Source organism: Heloderma suspectum, chromosome 6, assembly GCF_057233095.1.
Source record: "Heloderma suspectum isolate Gila_16-S chromosome 6, 16-S_ref, whole genome shotgun sequence".
Taxonomy (NCBI): domain Eukaryota; kingdom Metazoa; phylum Chordata; class Lepidosauria; order Squamata; family Helodermatidae; genus Heloderma; species Heloderma suspectum.
The window spans coordinates 47,098,730-47,118,391 of NC_139463.1; the positions used below are offsets into that span (position 1 = coordinate 47,098,730).

At 46.3% G+C, this 19,662-nt stretch overlaps 2 protein-coding genes across 4 annotated transcripts in view; both read left to right on the plus strand.

Moving 5' to 3' along the window:
- The window catches only part of CDS2 (CDP-diacylglycerol synthase 2), a 47,908-nt gene extending 39,761 nt beyond the window's left edge, over positions 1-8,147 (plus strand). The window contains exons 13-14 of one of the 2 annotated variants that reach the window (XR_014783769.1): positions 786-1,078; positions 4,202-5,038. Coding sequence is in view for 1 of the 2 variants with exons in the window: in XM_084804199.1 (XP_084660325.1) it covers positions 786-915 (130 nt within the window). In the remaining variant the exon portion in view is untranslated. Of the gene's footprint in view, positions 1-785 lie in introns of both variants that reach the window. The other variant, XM_084804199.1, reaches the window with a different exon arrangement.
- Positions 8,148-9,552: 1,405 nt separating this feature from the next.
- ARHGAP25 (Rho GTPase activating protein 25) overlaps positions 9,553-19,662 on the plus strand; it is a 64,913-nt gene continuing 54,803 nt past the window's right edge. The window contains exon 1 of one of the 2 annotated variants that reach the window (XM_084804200.1): positions 9,553-9,858. In XM_084804200.1, coding sequence (XP_084660326.1) covers positions 9,837-9,858 — 22 coding nt within the window. In that variant the 5' untranslated portion in view covers positions 9,553-9,836. Of the gene's footprint in view, positions 10,035-19,662 lie in introns of both variants that reach the window. The other variant, XM_084804201.1, reaches the window with a different exon arrangement.

Below are 19,662 nucleotides of genomic sequence, written 5' to 3' on the forward strand. Positions count from 1 at the left end.
GTGCCTTCAAACCTTGTGTTCCGAAAGCAGGGGATGGGAAGAGACGTGGAGGTGGTGGTAAAGCAGGGGCAGGGAACTTCTAGCCTGCTGACTGAAGTTGGCCTGCGGATGTTCCCAATCCAGACCACAGAGGGTTGGGCACCCTCCCACGGGCCTTGACCCCTCCCCAAGCGCTCCCCCTTCCCTGGAAAGGAGATGAATCCCTGCATTATCTCCGGTCTGTGATCACAGATAACAAGGGGATTCCCCTGCACGTTGGTCCCCCTCCCCTTGGAGGGGCACGCAGGGGAATTCCTTTGTTATCTCCAAATGGTGATGGGAGCAGTGCGCGAAGCAGACAAGGTTCTCAGCTGCGGCTTGCAGGAGCTGGTCCTGCAAGCCACTGTGGAGTCCCTTTTTCCATTCAGGCAGAGGTACAGAGAAGAAAAGTGGGTGCGGTGGGGCTGGTTAATATCACAGGATGGGGAGAGGCTTTGGGGATGGCTCCTGCCCCTTGACAGCATCCAGTCCACCAGCTTGGTCCACGGGGGGCAAAGGGACAGGCAGTGCAGCCCCTGGACCAAAATAGCCTGCCCACCCCTGCGTGACAGGGATACCTCACTCATTAAAAGAGAGCCTGGTGGGACAGGTTTGGGTGACAGGAAGGGAGAGCCGGTGTTGGTGCTGTGTTCGCCATGCATTCGCTTACGGAGCGAACTGAAGTGCGAGCTCTTGGAAGCCTCCTCGGCAGAGCTTTCATAGGGTGGCACTGTGACGGGTGTGTCTTCTGCTTTTCCTCGTTCAAGGGGTCCTAACCCAAGCAAACTGATCCAGCAGTTGCTAACTCTGCGGCCAGATCAGCAGCTGAACATCTTCAACACGTTAAAGGCTCACCTTGCTGACAAGGGCATGCTGGCTGGTTCTGAGGATGCGTAGGCATTTGTGCCGTCAGGATGTGACTGAACAAGGGCAAGCCCCGCCCCACCCAAGGAGATCCTTTTCCAGCTTGCCTGCTTTAGGACAGCAACCGAGCCTCACGCCTCTCGATCTCTTCTTTTCGATATGAACGGTCTGCATTTGTGGATTTTTTAAAAAAAGTGTATGTATCTATACAGCTATGGTTTTGAAGCAAACAAGTGGGAGCTTTTAGCTTGGAAGGAACTGTGGCGTGAAAGAAGTCTGGCTGAGTATTTTAGAAGGGAACATCCCCCTCGTGTGTGAGGCGGTTTGTCTCCTCCTAAGATGGCTCATTCTGTTTTCTCTTGTGGGGGAAGGAGATGGGGAAAGTGTGTGCAAAGAAAAAGAAGTGCTGAACAGAGTCCCTCTAGTCCAGGCAAAAAAGCAGGTGTGGTAATTCAAAGTTGCCTGAGTTCCACCACCATGACTTCACCTTTACTGTGTGGCGAATCCAGTTCACGTTACATCTGGCAGAGTGCCTGTACGAGCTGTCCAGGTTCCTGAATTGGTGCCCAGGGAGTAGTGGCTCTCAGTTGCATCCCTATGAACTGCACAGTGATCTGGCTGCATGGAGCAGCTTGGTAACTGCAAGTACTGAAGGACTGCAGGGATTGGCAGCACTTCCCAAGCTGTGCTCCTGCAAGAGAAAGGGGGCCCTACAGTTTTCCCTGGAAGCAGCTGCTTTTGCATCATTTTCTGGCAGTAAAATCCCAGCCAGACAGAGGGGCATTCCTCCCTGCTCTGACCCAGTTACACAAGCAGAGATGCATGCTGAGGCTCTGTTGTTTCTTTGTGGTATTGCCGTGTTCCTTCCACCATGGAAATACAGCAAGCAAAGAGGATATAAAGCCTGCTTGCTGCTGCTGTGCTATTTTAAAAAGCATAGAAGAGACTTTTCTTCCAGAGTGAAGGGGGAACTGGCCAGATCTCTGCATTGCTGCAACAGGGTGCACAGACTGCTTGAGGGAAAACATGGAAGGCCATTGAAAGGCAAATGTTGTTTTTAAAATAATTGATTAATTTTTTTATTTCACAAATCCTACTGAACTGTTTTTAAGACAAAAAAGAGAGCTTTCCTTCATTTTGGTGGAAGAGAGAGCAAAGTACAAAAATACATGAATGTTGAAGTAGGGGCCTGTTCTCCAGGAACTTTAAGGGGTCAAAAAGAGATTGACACCCGCAGGGAGTGTTTACCAAGCTGGTCTGGCTTTCCATCAACTTCTGTGTACAGCTATAGTAGCTCTCTATCTAGTTTCCTGCAGACCTGAGGTTCTCTTTATCCTGTGCCACATCGAGTACTATCAGAATCCTAGTTCTCCTGGAATTGGTAAACTTGCATCTGGACTATACCACTTTAGAAGGGGGCTGAGATGACTGAATCCTTTTTCACACAAAAACATTATTTGTACAGAGAAAGCTAGATGTTGGGCAGAAGGGTTCTGACAACAGCTTCTTCCCCAATGTTACTTTTTCCATATGTGAGAATATGTATGAGTGTATGTGTATATCTCGTAAGGAGGAGTGCTAAGATCGTGTTTACTCCCACTGCAGTCTGAAGTGGCTCCGATTTACCTCTGTCATGAGAACTAGGCCTAAAATCAGCTAGAAGAAAATGCAGAGTAGATTGGATGTTGTGCTTCAGGAATAATGCCATGTAAGTTCCTCACTGCTTCCAGTGATTTTTTTGACCGCCAATACTAGGGCTTTCTCTACAGGAGTGAGGAGCAGATGAGGCTGAGGCACGTCTGGAAATGTCCTTGCAACAGTGAGCCTAGGTCACTGGGTCAGGTAGCATGTTCCCAAACCGTATCTTATGGCCAAGAAGTCCTCATGGGCAAAATTGCTCAGTACAACATTTAACCGCAAGAGTGTCCATTGAAGACTACACATTTTTAGTGCTTTGCTGCCTATTCCACTATGGTGTCTCCCACCACCCCGCCCCCCAGCTAGGCCCAGAGTATACATGGGCAAACATGCATTTGAACCACCATGGAGAGAAAAGCTGCTTGGGGGAAGGAGGACAGGAAAAAACATTATGGCTATTGCTCCTGTATTGTTTCTCTGCTCCTGATCGCCCCCAGAGGAAGCAACTTTTCCTGCCCTACCAGGTCTGTAAGCAGCCTTTTAACTCGGGCTGACCTGAAAAGTGTTGAAATTAGACTTTCAGGAACTCGGGGGGGGGGGGAGGTGTAAATGTTGGCCCTTGAAAGGGGTGGTGGTAAAATTATTCAAAGTGTTGGGGGGGGGGCATAGTTCATGTGGGGGGTGAGTGGTGGCAGTAACTTCTTTGAGGTGGCTGCAGTGGCGGCCAGAGCTGATCTGGGTGATTGGCAGCTGCCCCCTCCTCCCCAAATGCCCCTGGACTGATACTAAATAGTGGCCATAGGCAGCAACAAAAGGACATTTCTCTCCCAGCCCACAAAAGGAAACTACCACTACTGCTCACCCTTGCCGCTACGGTAAGTGCGCCCCTTGCCATCTCTTGAAAGACTTTGAATAATTTCATCCTCTGCCCCCAAAACCAACAGAATCACCCCCCCCCCCAGTCTTTAAAAAGAGGTAGCAAATTTTAGTTGGAGCATTTTCATTTGGCCCTAACATGTCAGCATACAAATGAGTGGTTTGGGCCTCACTTTCGCAAAATGTCTCTCCCTCTTGGTTCATCTCTATCCTGCAGCTATAATTGACTCGAGATGTCAAGCACCCATGCTAGGGCAGTGGATTGGATTTTAACACAAGCTCCAAGGCGTCACTCCCCCTCTCTAAAAATCTGTGCAAGCCTCACATTGCAACTTGCAATTAGCTCCAGCGCAAAAGCGTTGAACTCCAGGGCCTGATGCATGTGGCAGCTATTTCCGGAGTGGGGGAGCGACTTTGAGAAATGACTCAACCTTGCAAGCATCATTCAGTTCCAAACTGCTCCTTTCTTCTGCATTCAGTTTGTGAGCTGGTTTTCTCATTTCTGTTCTGGCTGTTGTTTTTCTTCTATATATTACACTTGTTTTTAGACATATATGACTAGCTTCCCAAGTAATCTCTTTTGTTCCATCACTATAAACATGGCATTTAAAAAAAAGACTTAAAATATGGACTCCACTTCTAACTAACCAGGGAGATTTCTAAGAGTTTATAGTCTATGATTTAAACAGAGTGTTGTGCTTTGCATTCTGTTGTGTTGTGCTTTGCATTCTGGATGTTGAAGCTATATAACATGCAAGGTTCCTGTTCTTCTGCCCTTTTATTCTTTTCTCTTCATAACTTGCAGCTGTAAGGGCCAGTTCAATGCAATCACCTGAATCAAGAAGCAAAGCATTTCCTGGATGGTACCACTCGAGGCTGCAGAGCTGTGTGTGGGTGCTACGTATTCGAATGCCCTTCCATGAAAGAAGCAGAAAAGGCAGAGAAACAGGATATCCCGGAGAAGGCTGAGGCAGAGTCCTGCTCCCCGCATCCTGTTTGCTACCTCCACACTTACGCAAAGTATGTGTGGTGGGGGGAAGTACCTCACTATGCTCTGCAGGTCCCCTCCCCAGCACCTGCGCATTGAATGTCAGGTTTGAAAAGGGGCAGCTAGGAGCATGCTGTGGCATGCTTGTAGATACTGCCATGTGATCGGAACCCTCGTATGATTGGGACCATCAGTTGCACAGGAGTCCCAGTTGTGAGGAGCACCAGTGGGCATACAACTGTATGTGGATAATCATTGAAAACACAAATGGGGTGGTGGGACCAATGTTCCCAGCCCCACCCCTTCCATTTATCTAATGTATGCATGGACCAGCTGGTGAAAGGAGCTTATGTCTTGCTTATATCACAATGGAACATTGAAATATATAACCCCCCTTCCACAGTCTCATGTGGTACAGTCCAGGAAGTATCTCTTGATTCAGCTGATTGTATAGATTGGGCTTCAGTCCAGCTGTGATGGAGACTTCCTGTGCTAGATATTTGAAGACCTGTGGATCAAGCGATAGGGAAAGAGGGACTAAAGCTGCTATTTACAGATGTCAACCCATTTGCTATTAAAAAATGAGCACTCAACTGATTTTGCACTTCAAAGTTAGCTAACTCATAATTCAATAAAAGACATTATGTATGCTGCATTTCACGTTCTAACACCATTCCATCCACACACATCCTGGTCTGTACCGTGGTTTATGACAGCTGCTGTGACTCCTCTTGGGACAGGGATTGAAAAAAGCAAAGCATGCCAATGGGACTGAAGTATCTGAGTGAGTTTGTCAATGGCCAAAAGGCATACAGGAATATTAAGGCAGATAAGAGATGTGCTGCAGAGGACGGGCTGCAGTTGTTGGGGTCCTGTTTGCTAAGCTCCATCTTTTAATTCCACTATGTAGCAGGGTGTCCATGCTATAGATGCTCCCTGCTAATTCTTAAGGGCAAGGAAAGATTTGAGTACCGGGTAAAAGAATGCTTCTCGCATCTTGCTTAGTGGTACAGGCCAAATGTGTGGATAGTTAAAGCTGGCCCCTGGGTTGGACCAGTTCCATGACCTGCAAATGGGTTTCATGCTGCCCAAGAATTCAACAGATTACCTCAAAAGTGGTCTTTGAGGCCAATTAGCTTGTCCCAGCAGTATTTTCTGTCACTGTTACCATTCACTGCTGGCAGCCACTCATGTGCTAGAGTTTAATAAGCAACGCTAGGAAAGAGGAGGAGGGTAATGCAGTGTGATCTGGTATTTCCTGTTTCCAGTGGAACGTAGCTGTTTGGGTGGTGACCAGAATGAGGCAAATATGGTTTGCACCGTAAGGCTTCAGATAGGCAGAGGTACACTTCCCCACCCCCGCCAGCCCACAGCGTGGTCCCACTCACCAGAGACGGCATTCAAATGTGAACAGGAAGTGAAGGCTGTGTGTCCTATGAAGTCCGTGCATGTATGAGATCCAACTCGCTGCAGTACTCGAGTCCTGACTGGACTGTAAGTTGTTCAAACATCAGTTACTTCGGGCGCTAAAGGTGGCTCTAGCCATAGAGATGTATAAGACTAGAGGCATGCACACGCTTTGGGCTCCTGACTGCATGTTGCCTTACGAGTGGACAAAGCACAGCGTGAGTGGATGGACTGGGTGAAGCTGCTTTTACTCCCATATCTCTAGGGTGGCTGCCCCGCCCGTGTTCAAGTGGTCCACGGCACTGAAGCCCCTTTGATGTGATTCTAATCGTCCCTATTCATTTGTCTGCTATTTTGATGGAATTGTAAGTGCTGCTGGGTCGCATCACCTAAAAGTGATTCAGGTTTCTAACAGCATTGTTTTGAGGTTGCTTTTCTGATGCTGAATAGGGTCAGCCTCAGCATACATGTGTGGCTCTTGGAGACACCTGGGAGTTGCTGGCTGAATTCTGAAACGTACATTTCCTGGAGCCATGCAAGAGCCAATCCCGTGTGTTCTTCAGTGTGCTAGGACTTCTTCTGCAAAGATGCCAGAGTGTCTGTTAACAGCGTCCTTTGGCTCAAACCTTGGAATCAGCGCTCCGCAGAACAGTCGGAATTCACACCTAGTGTTTAGTCATTAAGTGGCAGCATTTTCTTGAGACATTAAAAGATAGCAAGTTTAAGGCTGATACATTAAAAAAAATAAAGGTGGCATCTTAGTTCTCATCTTGGCAGTTCAAAGAGGAGTATGATCAGTCGACAACTTTCAAGAAGGGCTGTCTTTTGCGTCTTAAATAACACGTCCAATGTTGCAGTTCTACACACGAGCACTGGAGGGACTGCTGGTTCCTCTGAGGAGCAAAAAAGAGGGTGTGGGGTAGGTTTGGGGAGGCATATTGTCTTTCCCGCCAGAACGGGAAGGTGGGGGTCTTAGATTGTATGCAGATGCCAAAATTCTCCATGTTTTGCTGCTGCTGTTGTTGATCTTGAAGTGAACTGGCAAGGTAGCAAAAGCCAGTTGGGTATGCGGTGGAATTGCTTAATGGGCGGTTAGGACTGCGGCTGTATCTTGAGCTTGCCTGAAGAGAATCAGAGTAAATTGGGGCGGTGGAGCTAAACTTTGGCATTCCTGTTTCAGGACGAGAACGTCGCATTCTAGGGCCAAACAACCAGGCCAAGCATGTCCAATGGCATTGTGGGGTCAGCCTTATTGGCTGACAGAGGTGCCACCTTCTCCTTGGCAAGCCAATGGGAGCTGGAGGTCCCCAGCTGAGCTGGCCCCTGAACACCTCCACAGGCTCGCCTGATTGAGGTGGACCCAGACGGTGGGGCCATTTAGGGGAGTCTCTCGTGTGAGGAGGGGGTTTTCATTCACAGGGACTGGGGCCCAAAGCTCTATTTCCCAAACTTTGAGCTAAATGCCGTCAGGAGAGAGAGACTGACCAGAGTGGATCATGGGGGTATTTCTGGGGCCAGAGGTTGGGAGCTCCAGTACTGGCCGTGGCACTTTGGGAGGATTGGGAAAGTTGCCTGACTGGGAAGGGCTGAGGGTTGACAGAGGAATGAGGAAGCAGAAGTCCCAGTTGCAGGCTCAACTAATTCTAATAACCCTTGTTCATGAGACTGGCTTACGCATGTTCAGAAGAAGGGATCCAGAATCCAGCTTCTCTTGTTTATTTCTCAGGGGCGTTGCTGCCCCTCATACTAGCAGAATTAAAGACTATGCCCCAAAGAAGCCTGATTCTGGAGCCTACAGAAGACTGGAAATAATTCTACGTTCTCTAACTGCCTTTTGGCAACAGGTTTTCTGTGCATCAACAGAGTCTCCTGGCCATGTTTAAAATGTACCACCTCTGGCCCAGCCCACCCCTTCCCACCACACTTCCTTCTGCTAACAGCTCTGCAGGTTTGGAGGGGCAGCATAGCTTGACAGCAGTCACATGTGCACAGTATCTGAAGCTAGTGATACCCGTGCTCGTCAGCCTGTCTGTGTCAATAAGAACTTGTGAACACTTTAATAGCCCTTTCAGAAGATAACTTTGTCCTAATGCGATTTCCTTCCCTCCTGACCCCCACCTCCTCCGTTCCTGTTCTTCAGATTCGATGTATTTATTCTATCCGTGCCATCTGCTTATTTCTCTGTGCATTGTCTTTTGAGGGAGGGATGGCAGGGGTTTGTGTGTGCAAATACACATAGGCTTGCCTTTGGATGTTTTTGGGTTTTTTTGACTGTCAGAATGTGAAATATTGTATAAAAGTATTTTACCCTATTTATATACTGTAATGCTATTGTTAAATAAAATGTCTCTAAATTAATCGCTTGTATATGCAGTTCTTTAGGACTGGGAGAAGGATTCTCTGTATTGGACCAACTGAAACAGCATTGGCAGAAAGCTGGGTTGCGTTTGGTGGTGGTATTTTTAATTCTGAGAATCTGTAGCCTTCAAAAAGAGCAACAGCAGCAGCCTTTATTGCTCTTGATCTCCATGCATGGTTTGGGTTGAACAACTTCTTTTCAGTATGTGTGTGTGTGACACATTATTGGGATTCATAAAACACACTGGATAGGGCCAAGGGATGGATTTTGTGGACGTAACTCCACTATAAGACTGCATTGGGTTTATATAAGGTTGCAACAGTAATCTGTTTAAAACATTCTGATCTATTGAAAAGGTGCCCCAAACTAATTGGGCATTAAAATGTAAACTGTTTTTTAAAAAGAATAAATTGGCAGGAGTTCTCATAGAGGCCTGCTGTATGCAAAAAACGAGGCCTGACTTAACTACTTTTAATTCATTTCCAAAAGCAAACTAGTTCAGATGTAATCAATTTTATTTATTTGTATGTTCAATTGACTAAGCTTTTTCTTCAGTTGGGTTGCAGCCTGATTGTTTTACCAGTTTGTTACCTTTTCTTCAACAAATCCTTGGAACTGAATGTTTCTAGCTCCCGCTCACAGGAGTATACTTTCCAGAGTTACTTGAGAGTAGCATGACTTTCAAACCAGTTTAAGTCTGTTCCGTGCAGAATGCCATAAGTATAAACAAAGAAACAAACAGAACTGAAGGACAAAAGCAAGCTATGTACAAAGCTGCTGCTAAAAAGGCATTTTTTATACATATTGAATAAACATTGCAAATATCTGGTGAAACACAAGGCTCAATGCAAAAGGGCTGTCTTCGTGAAAGATTTCCCATATATCCCTACAGTTTTCCAGATATGATCATGTATAAGCTTTAGTTGCTAAATTCTTTCATTGCAGACTGGAGAATCAAGTTTAAACCATAAGTATAAACAAATTGCATTATCTAGGAGATTCTGGGTCTTATGGCCATGTTTGCCCTTGTCCTTAAGCTTAGGGTGGCTCTACTAAGTCATCTGGAACCCTTGAGCCTGGTTATAGCAATGGAAAATATAGTAATGCGCCAGGAACCGGTGAGAAGCACTATGTTACCAAAGGACCTAGTTGATCGCACTAGTTCCTTGCACTGGTTTATAGCATAGTCATAAGATCATGCTGCAGACCCGGTTACCAGCCTCCAAGATAAATGGGGGTGGGGGGGGCGCAACTCTCGTGAGACATCTCCCTGCTTTTTATTAGTCATTTCCCAAAATCACAGGCTAAGCTGTACAGACAAAACACTCAAAAGTCTGGCTTGGTTTTTTTCAAGTGCATCAGCTGCACAAGCAGGAGGCCCCCTTCCTCAAATGTTGTCAGCACAGCAGCACTCATGCAGCTTGATAACCAAACCCACAAGCTGTGCTGTTCAGGTTGCTTTTGTGACTTCTTGATGGTTGCATTATGGTGTGACGCTAAATGCAGCTAGAAGAGCTTCCGAGAACTAAGGGGCCCTCAAAAGTTCTTGGGCGTTGGAAATAAACACAGACATACGTTCCACCTGGAAAGTGAAGAGACTAAATCTGAAAGAAAAGGAGGGAAGTACTTCTACGGCTTTCTCACGGAGGATCTCACAGTGGGTAGGAGGAAGTTGCTGGCAAACCAATGAGACTTCACTTGTTTCGAAGTAAGCCCAGAAGGAAATAATTTAACATATCTATCTGTAGCACACAATCTGTAGAGGTGGAAAAGATCCGCAGTTCAGACACAGCAACACAGGCCTTCCCACAACTGGAATTGGAATGTCTCTCAAGCTGCCTCGGAACTGGGATTTCACCCTAAAAATGGACATGTCCAAAATAGGTACTGCTATTTTTATTTATTAATATCTCTCTTCAAGATGGCGTGTGTGTCCCTCCCCCATTTTATCTTCAGAGTTACCTTGAGAGAGGGAGACAGGCTCGGTGAGCTTCACAGCTGAGTGGAGATACACACTAACCACTACACCACACTGTCTCTGTTGGTTAATGGTATTGTTTCCTTCCTCTCACCCTGCTCTCCTTCTTAATCTCTGTGTATCAAGGTCTGATTGGGTTTTAAAATAACTTCTCAGAAATGAAACTCCCCCTTCTATTAGTAGGCAATTTTTACCTGCTGACACAAACTTCTGCATAACTACATCTGACGGTTGGCCATTTTAGGCCCATGTTCAGATGGGCTGCATGTGTGATAATGTATCCAGTTTATCATGGCTTTCATCACAAAAGTTCCTTATTTCAGGCATGTCAATTTTCTGTGATCCTGCTTGCATAAAATTCTATGTACAGTTTACAGTTTGATGCAAAATTTGCAGTCCTCAGAATTTCATTGTTTAATTCCTGAAATGTGGGAATAGGCGGCTTTTTCCTTCTCTGTGGTGCCAATTTATTTTGCAAATGAGTAGGCAGCACTCACAAAATGGTCGAATTTTTTGTGCTCTGAATTGCTATTCTGACCCTCTCTTGCAACCTTCTCACCCTTGCAGTCCTATTGTTCTCTTCGTGGAGGAGGCTATTTAGGGGAACACACAGCCACCCTATGTTTGCATGTAATTTATTCGTCTAAAGTGCCTATATTTATGGCCACTTCACTATGAGCGAGGGTTTGTCCCCAGGTTTCTGCAAATATTCTCATAGTGGCTCCAGACAGAAGCATGCAAAGTGAATGATACTGGTGCAAAACCAACTGTGTTTGCTCAGTATTTCAATTCTGAGTTCAAAATCTGGGTTTTCTGGGTGTAGTCTCTCTCTCTTTCTCTCTCTCCTTTGCTGTGTAGCCCAGTCCCTTTAGAATCCAAATGTATCCAGATGTGTAGACAAATCATGATCCATGTGAGAGGTTGTCCTGATCTAGTTTCTGGAATCTATGGGATTTGTGCTTTAGCTGTGGTGGAGCTGGGAAGCAGGAAGCAGACTTTCTTCTACCTCTGCCAACCTGCACTGAGCCCCCCAGAGTGATGTAAGTGAAAAGGACAAAGCCCCCCTTTCCCCAGGAAATGGAACATTCATTTTTCCTGTGCAGAAGGCTAAGGTAGGAAAATAGGGAGAGGCAAAGACACCCAGGAAGACATGAAACCCAGTGATCTAGCATGATGTTCTTTGGCTTCGTTTGCATGGGATGTGAGGACTAAGAGGTTAAGGCAAGTGTACGGCCGTCCATCACGAGCTCTCGCTGTCTGCAGATACCGCTTGAATGAGCCATCGCAGAAAGGGAGAAGCCAGATGCCCCTGCAGAAATGCTGTCCCGAGAGCACTTTTCTCTCCTGCTGCTTTCCACTTTTGACTTCACTGGTCTGACACAGATATTAATATCTGTTGGGGATCCTTTGGACAAATGGAGCATGCCAATGTCTCTGGGTACCCGTGAGCAGGGCATGAAGGCAACAGCCCCCTTCTCTCTGCCCCTGGCATTTGGCAGCCTTAGGGTCTACTGCCTCTGAAGAGGATGGAGGTTCCATTTAGCTACCATGGCCAATAGTTGTTGACAAAATGTTGCAGTGTGCTGTGCTCCACTGCTGTTTCTGTCAGTCAGCCATGCTGTCCTCCAGGATATGCCATTCCATTTCCCCTTTGCCACCCGTCCCAGTTCTCTCTCTCTCTCTCTCTCTCTCTCTCTCTCTCTCTCACACACACACACACACACACACACACACGTAATTAGCATTCCATGGCTGCTCATTGCCCCATTTGGGGGGATTCTCCCCTCAGGGTTTTTTCCCCTAAAGAGTATTCTGCTTCTGCAAACCTTGGGGTTCTTCCAAGCTTTTTGATACCACCCCCTTGTGCATGGATGGTGCATGGATGTTGGCTACATAAGGACTACCACACATCTCTGAACACTGGAAATAGAGGGAATGATAGATATTGCTAGCAGTTTACTGCCTAAGATAGAGTCAGTGTATTGAGTGTTGGACTGGGACTCAGAAAATCTGGGTTCTAGTCCCCACTCGGCCATGAAAGCTCACTGGGTGACTTTGGGCCAATCAGTCACTGACTCTCAGCCTAACCTACCTCACAGGGTTATTGTGAGGATAAAGTAGAGAGGAGGAGAATCACATATGCTACTTTGGGTTCCTCGTGAGAGGGAAAAAGCTGGAATATAAATGTAATAAATAATAAGCTACTCACTGCTTCAACAGGATCATTTTAAGATTGCAGTCTCTAAACACATTAGTGAATGAAGACCAATGGATACAGTGGGACGAATGTCTGGGGAAACATGCATAGGATTGTGCTGCAAGCCACCTTTACTTTTCAGCAGAAAAATACAGATATAAACGAAGCAAAGATTTCACAAAAAATAATATTACTAGACATGAGTACGAGGGCCTTTTTGCATAGTATTTTGAAAACCCAAGGGTTGCTTCAGGCATCGCATTGCTTCTTCCTCCTTGTGTTTTAAAAATGTGCAACAGGAAGCAACCAGAAAATGGCCAGCAACAACCATCTCCTGGAGCAGTTCTTATTTATTCTTTAATTTTTTAAAATGCTATCAAGACTCAATTAAGATGAAATGTGAATATGAGGTGTATGTTTTGCAAATCTCTTGAAACTTGCTCTGGCTTTTGTACATCTTGAGCTTTTATCTGAGCCTATGTTGCCAATGTTAACTGGCATCCATTTTCTTCATTTCCCTTGTATATACTTTCAGAATCAAAGCAGGCCTAAAGGAACGTGGTCTAAGATTTCCTGGTGTACAAAGTACCCTCTTCAGAGAGATGTAGTCAGTGATCAGGTTTGCATGATCATGGAGGGGAAATAAACCATGGTGGCTTATTTTCCTTCCCTGCACGTGCCAGTCATGAGCCACCTAGTTGGCATAATCACCCTCACCGGGCATGGGTTGTTGTGACGTCTGAGTCCAGCATGGGTGGGATGGTTTACAAACCACTCTGAAACCCATGGCTTGCTAATTAGGTGGCCTGCGACTGGCACGCGCAGGGAGGGAAAATAAACCACCGTGGCTTATTTTTTCTCCATGACCCTGTGAACCTGCCCTTTATGTCTTCCTGGGCAGTAGCATCACCTGCCACCCACTGAGAAGGCCCTGTTCCCTTTGAGCTTAAGTGCCATCCTCATAGTGCCTTGGTATAATTGAATTTGCTCAGCAACAATACACAATTGTGAGCTATCCCTATTGTAATGCAAAGTATTTGGGGGTGGCCTAGTTTTGAATGGCAATTATGACCCATTGGCTTTACAAAAGACCTGCAAATACAAAAGACCTGGTGGAGACGAAAACTGCTAGAACTGGTTAGTTGATATGGATCAACAGCTGCCTGCAATTCTGGACTCTCCTTGGGGGTGTGGCTATGGGGACTGCACCTTAAAATTTACCCCTGCTGCACCAGTGTCTCTCAGCCTGTCTTGTTAGGGCCAGACTAGATGAGATGTAGAACGAATTATCATTGGATCTCCTGACTTTCATTTTAAAAGACAGAGAAAGAAAGAAAAGAAAGAGCAGCAGGTGGGGAGTGAATTAGATCAGGGAAGGGGGGGCTAAACTTATCCCACTTCCCCATTTCCCTGATCCAAATTGTTCTCCCCCACCCCAGCTAATAATTGCCCTGTTGGGGAAAAGGGGGTGCTTTCCACAACAGAGGAAATAGCACCTTTGGGAAGTTGCCCGCCACCCCTGTGTCACTAAAAAGCATATAGATTAGGCTCCCATTGAGCAAACATCTGTGGGCTTGTTGTGGTGTTGCAATCTTTCGTTCCTGTGTAGATTTTGCAGGTCAGACTCAGAAAGTTAAAAAGCTGATAATGACAAAGGAAATGAACTGCAAATGCTGAAGAACATAAAATGCAGCAAGATGTACATCCTGCCCTTCTTAATTAAAAGAACACACCTCAAACTCACCGCTAAGAAAAGAAATATAAAATATAAATGGGTCAAAGTGGGCTAATGGAAGGTGCCTCGCTCTTGCTTTCCTGCCCCGATATTGCAGCTGGGAGGCCAGTCGTGTATGTGAGAGCCAAGCAGCCATTTAGGCTGCTTGTAAAATGCAGGCGCAGCCCAGATGCTGTGGCCAATATGTACCTTTTGAGCTGCAGTCAGTCCATTGATCATCTAGGCCAGGATTGTTGGTTCTCCGAGTTTTCATGGCTTCAATTTTTACGTGAGGTATCAGGCCACTTTGCCCAGCTGCACCCAGGCCCTTCTGCCTGCAAAGCATGTGCTCTGCCTGTGCACCAGCCAGGGCTGTGCACCAGCCAGGGCTTTCGCTGATGCACCACGTTTCATCAGTGGAGGCTGGTGGCTCGGTGCCAGTCGGGTGATGAATCCTGTCGAGCACCTTGGATAGCTCCTTTGGAGCGCTGACTGGTTTGTACTGAAACCCAGCGTGGATTCACCACCCCACTGACATTGGAGCCACCAGCCTCCACTGCATTCCATACCCCCCACATTGAAAATATCTTTTTAGATCTCAAGCCTTTCAGTCATTGCAAAGGGTTTTGTTCTTCCTCATTTATGTCTTTAAAATATTTTTATTGGCTGCATTGTATTTCCCTTTTTTTGCTGTTAGCTACCCTGAGATGATTAGTGCTGAAGACTGCGGGGTTTAATAAATTTAGTTATAAATTAAATGCTCAAAGCCTCCCATCTTCATCAAGTGTCAAAGCTGTGAAAGCCATTTCCTAAATATAGCAAATGACTCTAAGCTGCGCCAATCCAGTAGAAACAGAGACGGCTGAATAACAGGTTGCTTGGTGTGGTGGGGTTCCACACAGCAGGAAAACCTTTGGACTGGGCTTTCTCTCAGACTCAGCCCAGTCATATGGAACCAGCCCCTCTCTCTCACGTAACTCCTCCATGGGGGCAGCTGGTGCTTTGTGCAAAGCTACAAGCTCCCACGTGGGGTAAGTAATGTTTCCACAGGCCTGAAGCCCTTGGCTTGACTGAGCTGGTGCTCATCGCTCTGTCAACAGCAGTAATTCCCAGACCTCTCTGTCCCCAGCACCACCACTCCCTCCAACAGCAAACTCAAGGGGTGAGTGCTGACAGAAATGGGGCCAAAACAGGTCCACTGAGAAACAAGAGAGAAGTATCCTCATGCTTCCCCTTCATGGATCACTGCCTTGTTGTGGCGAAGGGGCTCGCGTAACTCAGTGAAGCCATAAGCTATGCCGTGCAGGGCCACCCAAGACGGACAGGTCATGGCAGAGAGTTCTGACAAAATGTGGTCCACTGGAGAAGGAAATGGCAACCCACTCCAGTACTCCTGCCAAGAAAACCCCATGGAACGTATCACAAGGCTAAAAGATATGACGCCAGAAGATGAGCCCCTCAGGTCGGAAGGTGTCCAATATGCTACTGGGGAAGAGCAGAGGGAATTTCCAAGTAGCGCCAGAAAGAGGGAAGCGGCTGGGCCAAAGCCGAAAGGTCACTCAGCTGTGGATGTGTCTGGTGGTGAACAGAAAGTCCGATGCTGTAAAGAACAATATTGTTTAGGAACCTGGAATGTCAGATCAATGAATCAAGGTAAGCTGGAGGTGGTCAAACATGAGATGGCAAGATTGAACATCGACATCTTGGGAATCAGCAAACTAAAATGGACAGGCATGGGTGAATTTAATTCAGGTGACCATTATATCTATTACTGTGGGCAAGAATCCCTTAGAAGAAATGGAGTAGCACTCGTAGTCAACAAAAGGGTGGGAAAAGCAGTACTGGAGTACAATCTCAAAAACGACAGAATGATCTTGGTATGAATCCAAGGCAAACCATTCAACATCACAGTAATTCAAGTCTATGCCCCAACCACTGAGGCTGAAGAAGCTGAGGTTGATCGGTTCTATGAAGACCTACAACACCTTCTAGAGCTAACACCAAAAAAAGATGTTCTCGTCATCATAGGGGATTGGAATGCTAAAGTAGGAAGTCAAGAAATCACCAGGATAACAGGCAAGCATGGCCTTGGTGTACAAAATGAAGCAGGACAAAGGCTAATAGAGTTTTGCCAAGAGAACACACTGATCATAGCAAACACTCTTTTCCAACAGCACAAGAGGCAACTCTACACATGGACATCACCAGATGGTCAGTATTGAAATCAGATTGATTATGTACTTGCAGCCAAAGATGGAGAAGCTGTATACAGTCGGTAAAAACAAGACCTGGAGCTGACTGTGGCTCAGATCATGAGCTTCTTATTGCAAAATTTCGGCTTAAATGGAAGAACATAGGGAAAACCACTAAACCATTCAGGTATGACCTAAATCATATCCCTTATGAATATACAGTGGAGGTGACGAATAGATTTCAGGGATTAGACCTGATAGACAGAGTGCCTGAGGAACTATAGACGGAGGTCCATAACATTGTTCAGGAGGCAGCAACGAAATCCATCCCAAAGAAAAAGAAATGCAAGAAAGCAAAGTGGCTGTCTGATGAGGCTTTACAAGTAGCTGAGGAAAGAAGGGAAGCGAAAAGCAAGGGAGAAAGGGGAAGATATATCCAACTGAATGCAAAGTTCCAGAGAACAGCAAGGAGAGACAAGAAGGCCTTCTTAAATGAACAATGCAAAGGAATCGACGAAAACAATAGAATGGGAAAGACTAGAGATCTTTTCAAGAACATCAGAGATATCAAGGGAACGTTTTGTGCAAAGATGGGCATGATAAAGGACAAAGAAGGCAGGGACCTAACAGAAGCAGATGAGATTAAGAAGAGGTGGAAAGAATACACAGAAGAACTATACAGGAAAGATCTGAATGTCCCTGATAGCCATGATAGTGCAGTCACTGAACTTGAGCCGGACATCCTAGAGAGTGAAGTCAAGCGGGCCCTAGGAAGCATTACTAACAACAAAGCTAGTGGAGATGACAGTATTCCAGCTGCGCTATTTAAAATCCTAAAAGATGATGCTGTTAAAGTGCTGCATTCAATATGCCAACAAATTTGGAACACTCAGCAGTGGCCACAAGACTGGAAAAGGTCAGTTTACATTCCAATTCCAAAGAAGGGCAATGCCAAAGAGTGTTCAAACTACCGTACAATTGCGCTCATTTCACATGCCAGCAAGGTTATGCTCAAAATCCTACAAGCTAGGCTTCAGCAGTATGTGAACCGAGAACTACCGGAAGTACAAGCTGGGTTTCGAAGAGGCAGAGGAACTAGAGATCAAATCGCCAACATTCGCTGGATCATGGAGAAAGCAAGAGAATTCCAGAAAAACGTCTATTTCTGCTTCATTGACTACACTAAAGCCTTTGACTATGTGGATCACAACAAACTGTGGCAAATTCTGAAAGAGATGGGAGTACCAGACCACCTTACCTGTCTCCTGAGAAACCTGTACGAGGGTCAAGAAGCAACATTAAGAACCAGACATGGAACAACCAATTGGTTCCAAATTGGGAAAGGAGTACGACAAGGCTGCATATTGTCGCCCTGCTTATTTAACTTATATGCAGAGTACATCATGAGAAACGCCGGGTTGGATGAATCACAGGTCGGAATTAAGATTGCCGGGAGAATTATCAACAACCTCAGATACGCAGATGATACCACCCTAATGGCAGAAAGTGAAGTGGATCTAAAGAGCCTCTTGTTGAGGGTGAAAGTGGAGAGTGCAAAAGCTGGTTTGAAACTCAACATTAAAAAAAGAAGATCATGGCATCTGGCCCCATCACTTCCTGGCATAGAGAAGGGGAAGAAATGGAAGCAGTGACAGATTTTACTTTCTTGGGCTCCAAGATCACCGCAGACGGTGACTGTAGCCATGAAATTAAAAGATGCTTGCTCCTTGGGAGGAAAGCCATGGCAAACCTAGACAGCATAGTCAGAAGCAGAGACATCACCTTGCTGACAAAGGTCTGTATAATCAAAGCTATGGTTTTCCCAATAGCAATGTATGGCTGTGAGAGCTGGACTATAAGGAAGGCTGAGCGCCGAAGAATTGATGCTTTCGAACTATGGTGGTGGAGAAGACTCTTACGAGTCCCCTGGACTGCAAGGAGGTCAAATCAGTCAGTCCTAAAGGAAATCAACCCTGACTGCTCATTGGAAGGACAGATACTGAAGCTGAAGCTCAAATATTTTGGCCACCTAATGCGAAGAGAAAACTCCCTGGAAAAGACCCTGATGCTGGCAAAGATTGAAGGCAAAAGAAGGGGACGGCAGAGGATGAGATGGCTAGATAGCATCACCGATGCAATGAATATGAACTTGAGCACACTCCGGGAGAGAGCGCAGGACAGGAAGGCCTGGCGTGCCATGGTCCATGGGGTCACGGAGAGTCGGACACGACTGAACGACTGAACAACAACCCTCACGCTTGGGGGAATCCTTTGCCAGAGGTATGAAGGGAAAAAAACGTAAGGAGGAACATACCCCCCGTCCCCGCACAACAGCCCAGTGAGGCTATGGGCATCTCTACACCAGCCTAAAATCCTGCATTTAAAACGGGGCTTTCTGATTCCGTCTTAAATGCAGGATCACAACAACTCCCTTTTTCACGTGCTTCCTTTCCCCCTTCCCCTTTCCCCCTCCTTCTCCCCGCATCTGAGTCTTCCATTATCTTTCATTGACCTCACTCCTCTTCTTGCCGCTTTTCCTCTTTTCACGGAAGGAACTGAAGCAGGAAAAACAGGGTAACTTGATAGCTCATTATCTGCAAACTATTTAAAAATGGACAGAAGGGCATTTAGTGCAGGAGACGCCCTGGAGGGTCACGGCAGGTTCACGGCGTCACATAAAGAGCCCGCAGGCTTCCATGAAGGAGCCATCTCAATCGCAGGATAAAAGCTCCGTGTGAAGGAGCCCTAGAACATGCTCCGTAGCCAGCCACGGAATGTGAAGTGTCAGTTGGAAAAAAAACAACAATGGGGGGCTGGGGGTGGAATTCCTGCTTGTGCTTCTTGCAATTTATCGTATCCTGGAGGGGCAACATGGCTTACTGGTAGGAACCCGGAACAGCAGCAGTCCTGCAAGCCGGTCGGGATGTGCTGCAACACTTTGCTGGAGGCTCCACCCATTTCCTCTAATAGGTACTTAGTTCATTATCAGTTTGGAAGTGAAATGGGGCCACCCAAAAATAACGTAGCCGCCTCTACATACTCAGGAGACTCCCTGGGTTCACTCCCTAGATGAATTAAAAGAAAAATACATGTTTGAAAACCCCAAATTTTGCCTGACAAGAACCTGTGAACCTCCAGAATGGCAGTTGAGCGTAGAGAGGGCGGGGGTTATAAAGAAAGCAGAAGTCCCGCAGTCTATGGCGGAGAGCAATTTAAGGCCATGACAGTTTAGAGTTAAGTATCCTGGAAGGAGAAAGAAGAGATTAGGGTTTCGGGGCGGGGGGGGTAGGGGGTGCCTTTCCCGTCTTCAAAACTGGGTGCTTCTCATTACACATATCTAAAGCACTGTTACACAACTGCACCCTACTTCCTAGAAAAGTGAAACATTTTGGGGTTCCAGTGCTTCTCAAGTGTTCAGTTTCTTTAGGAGT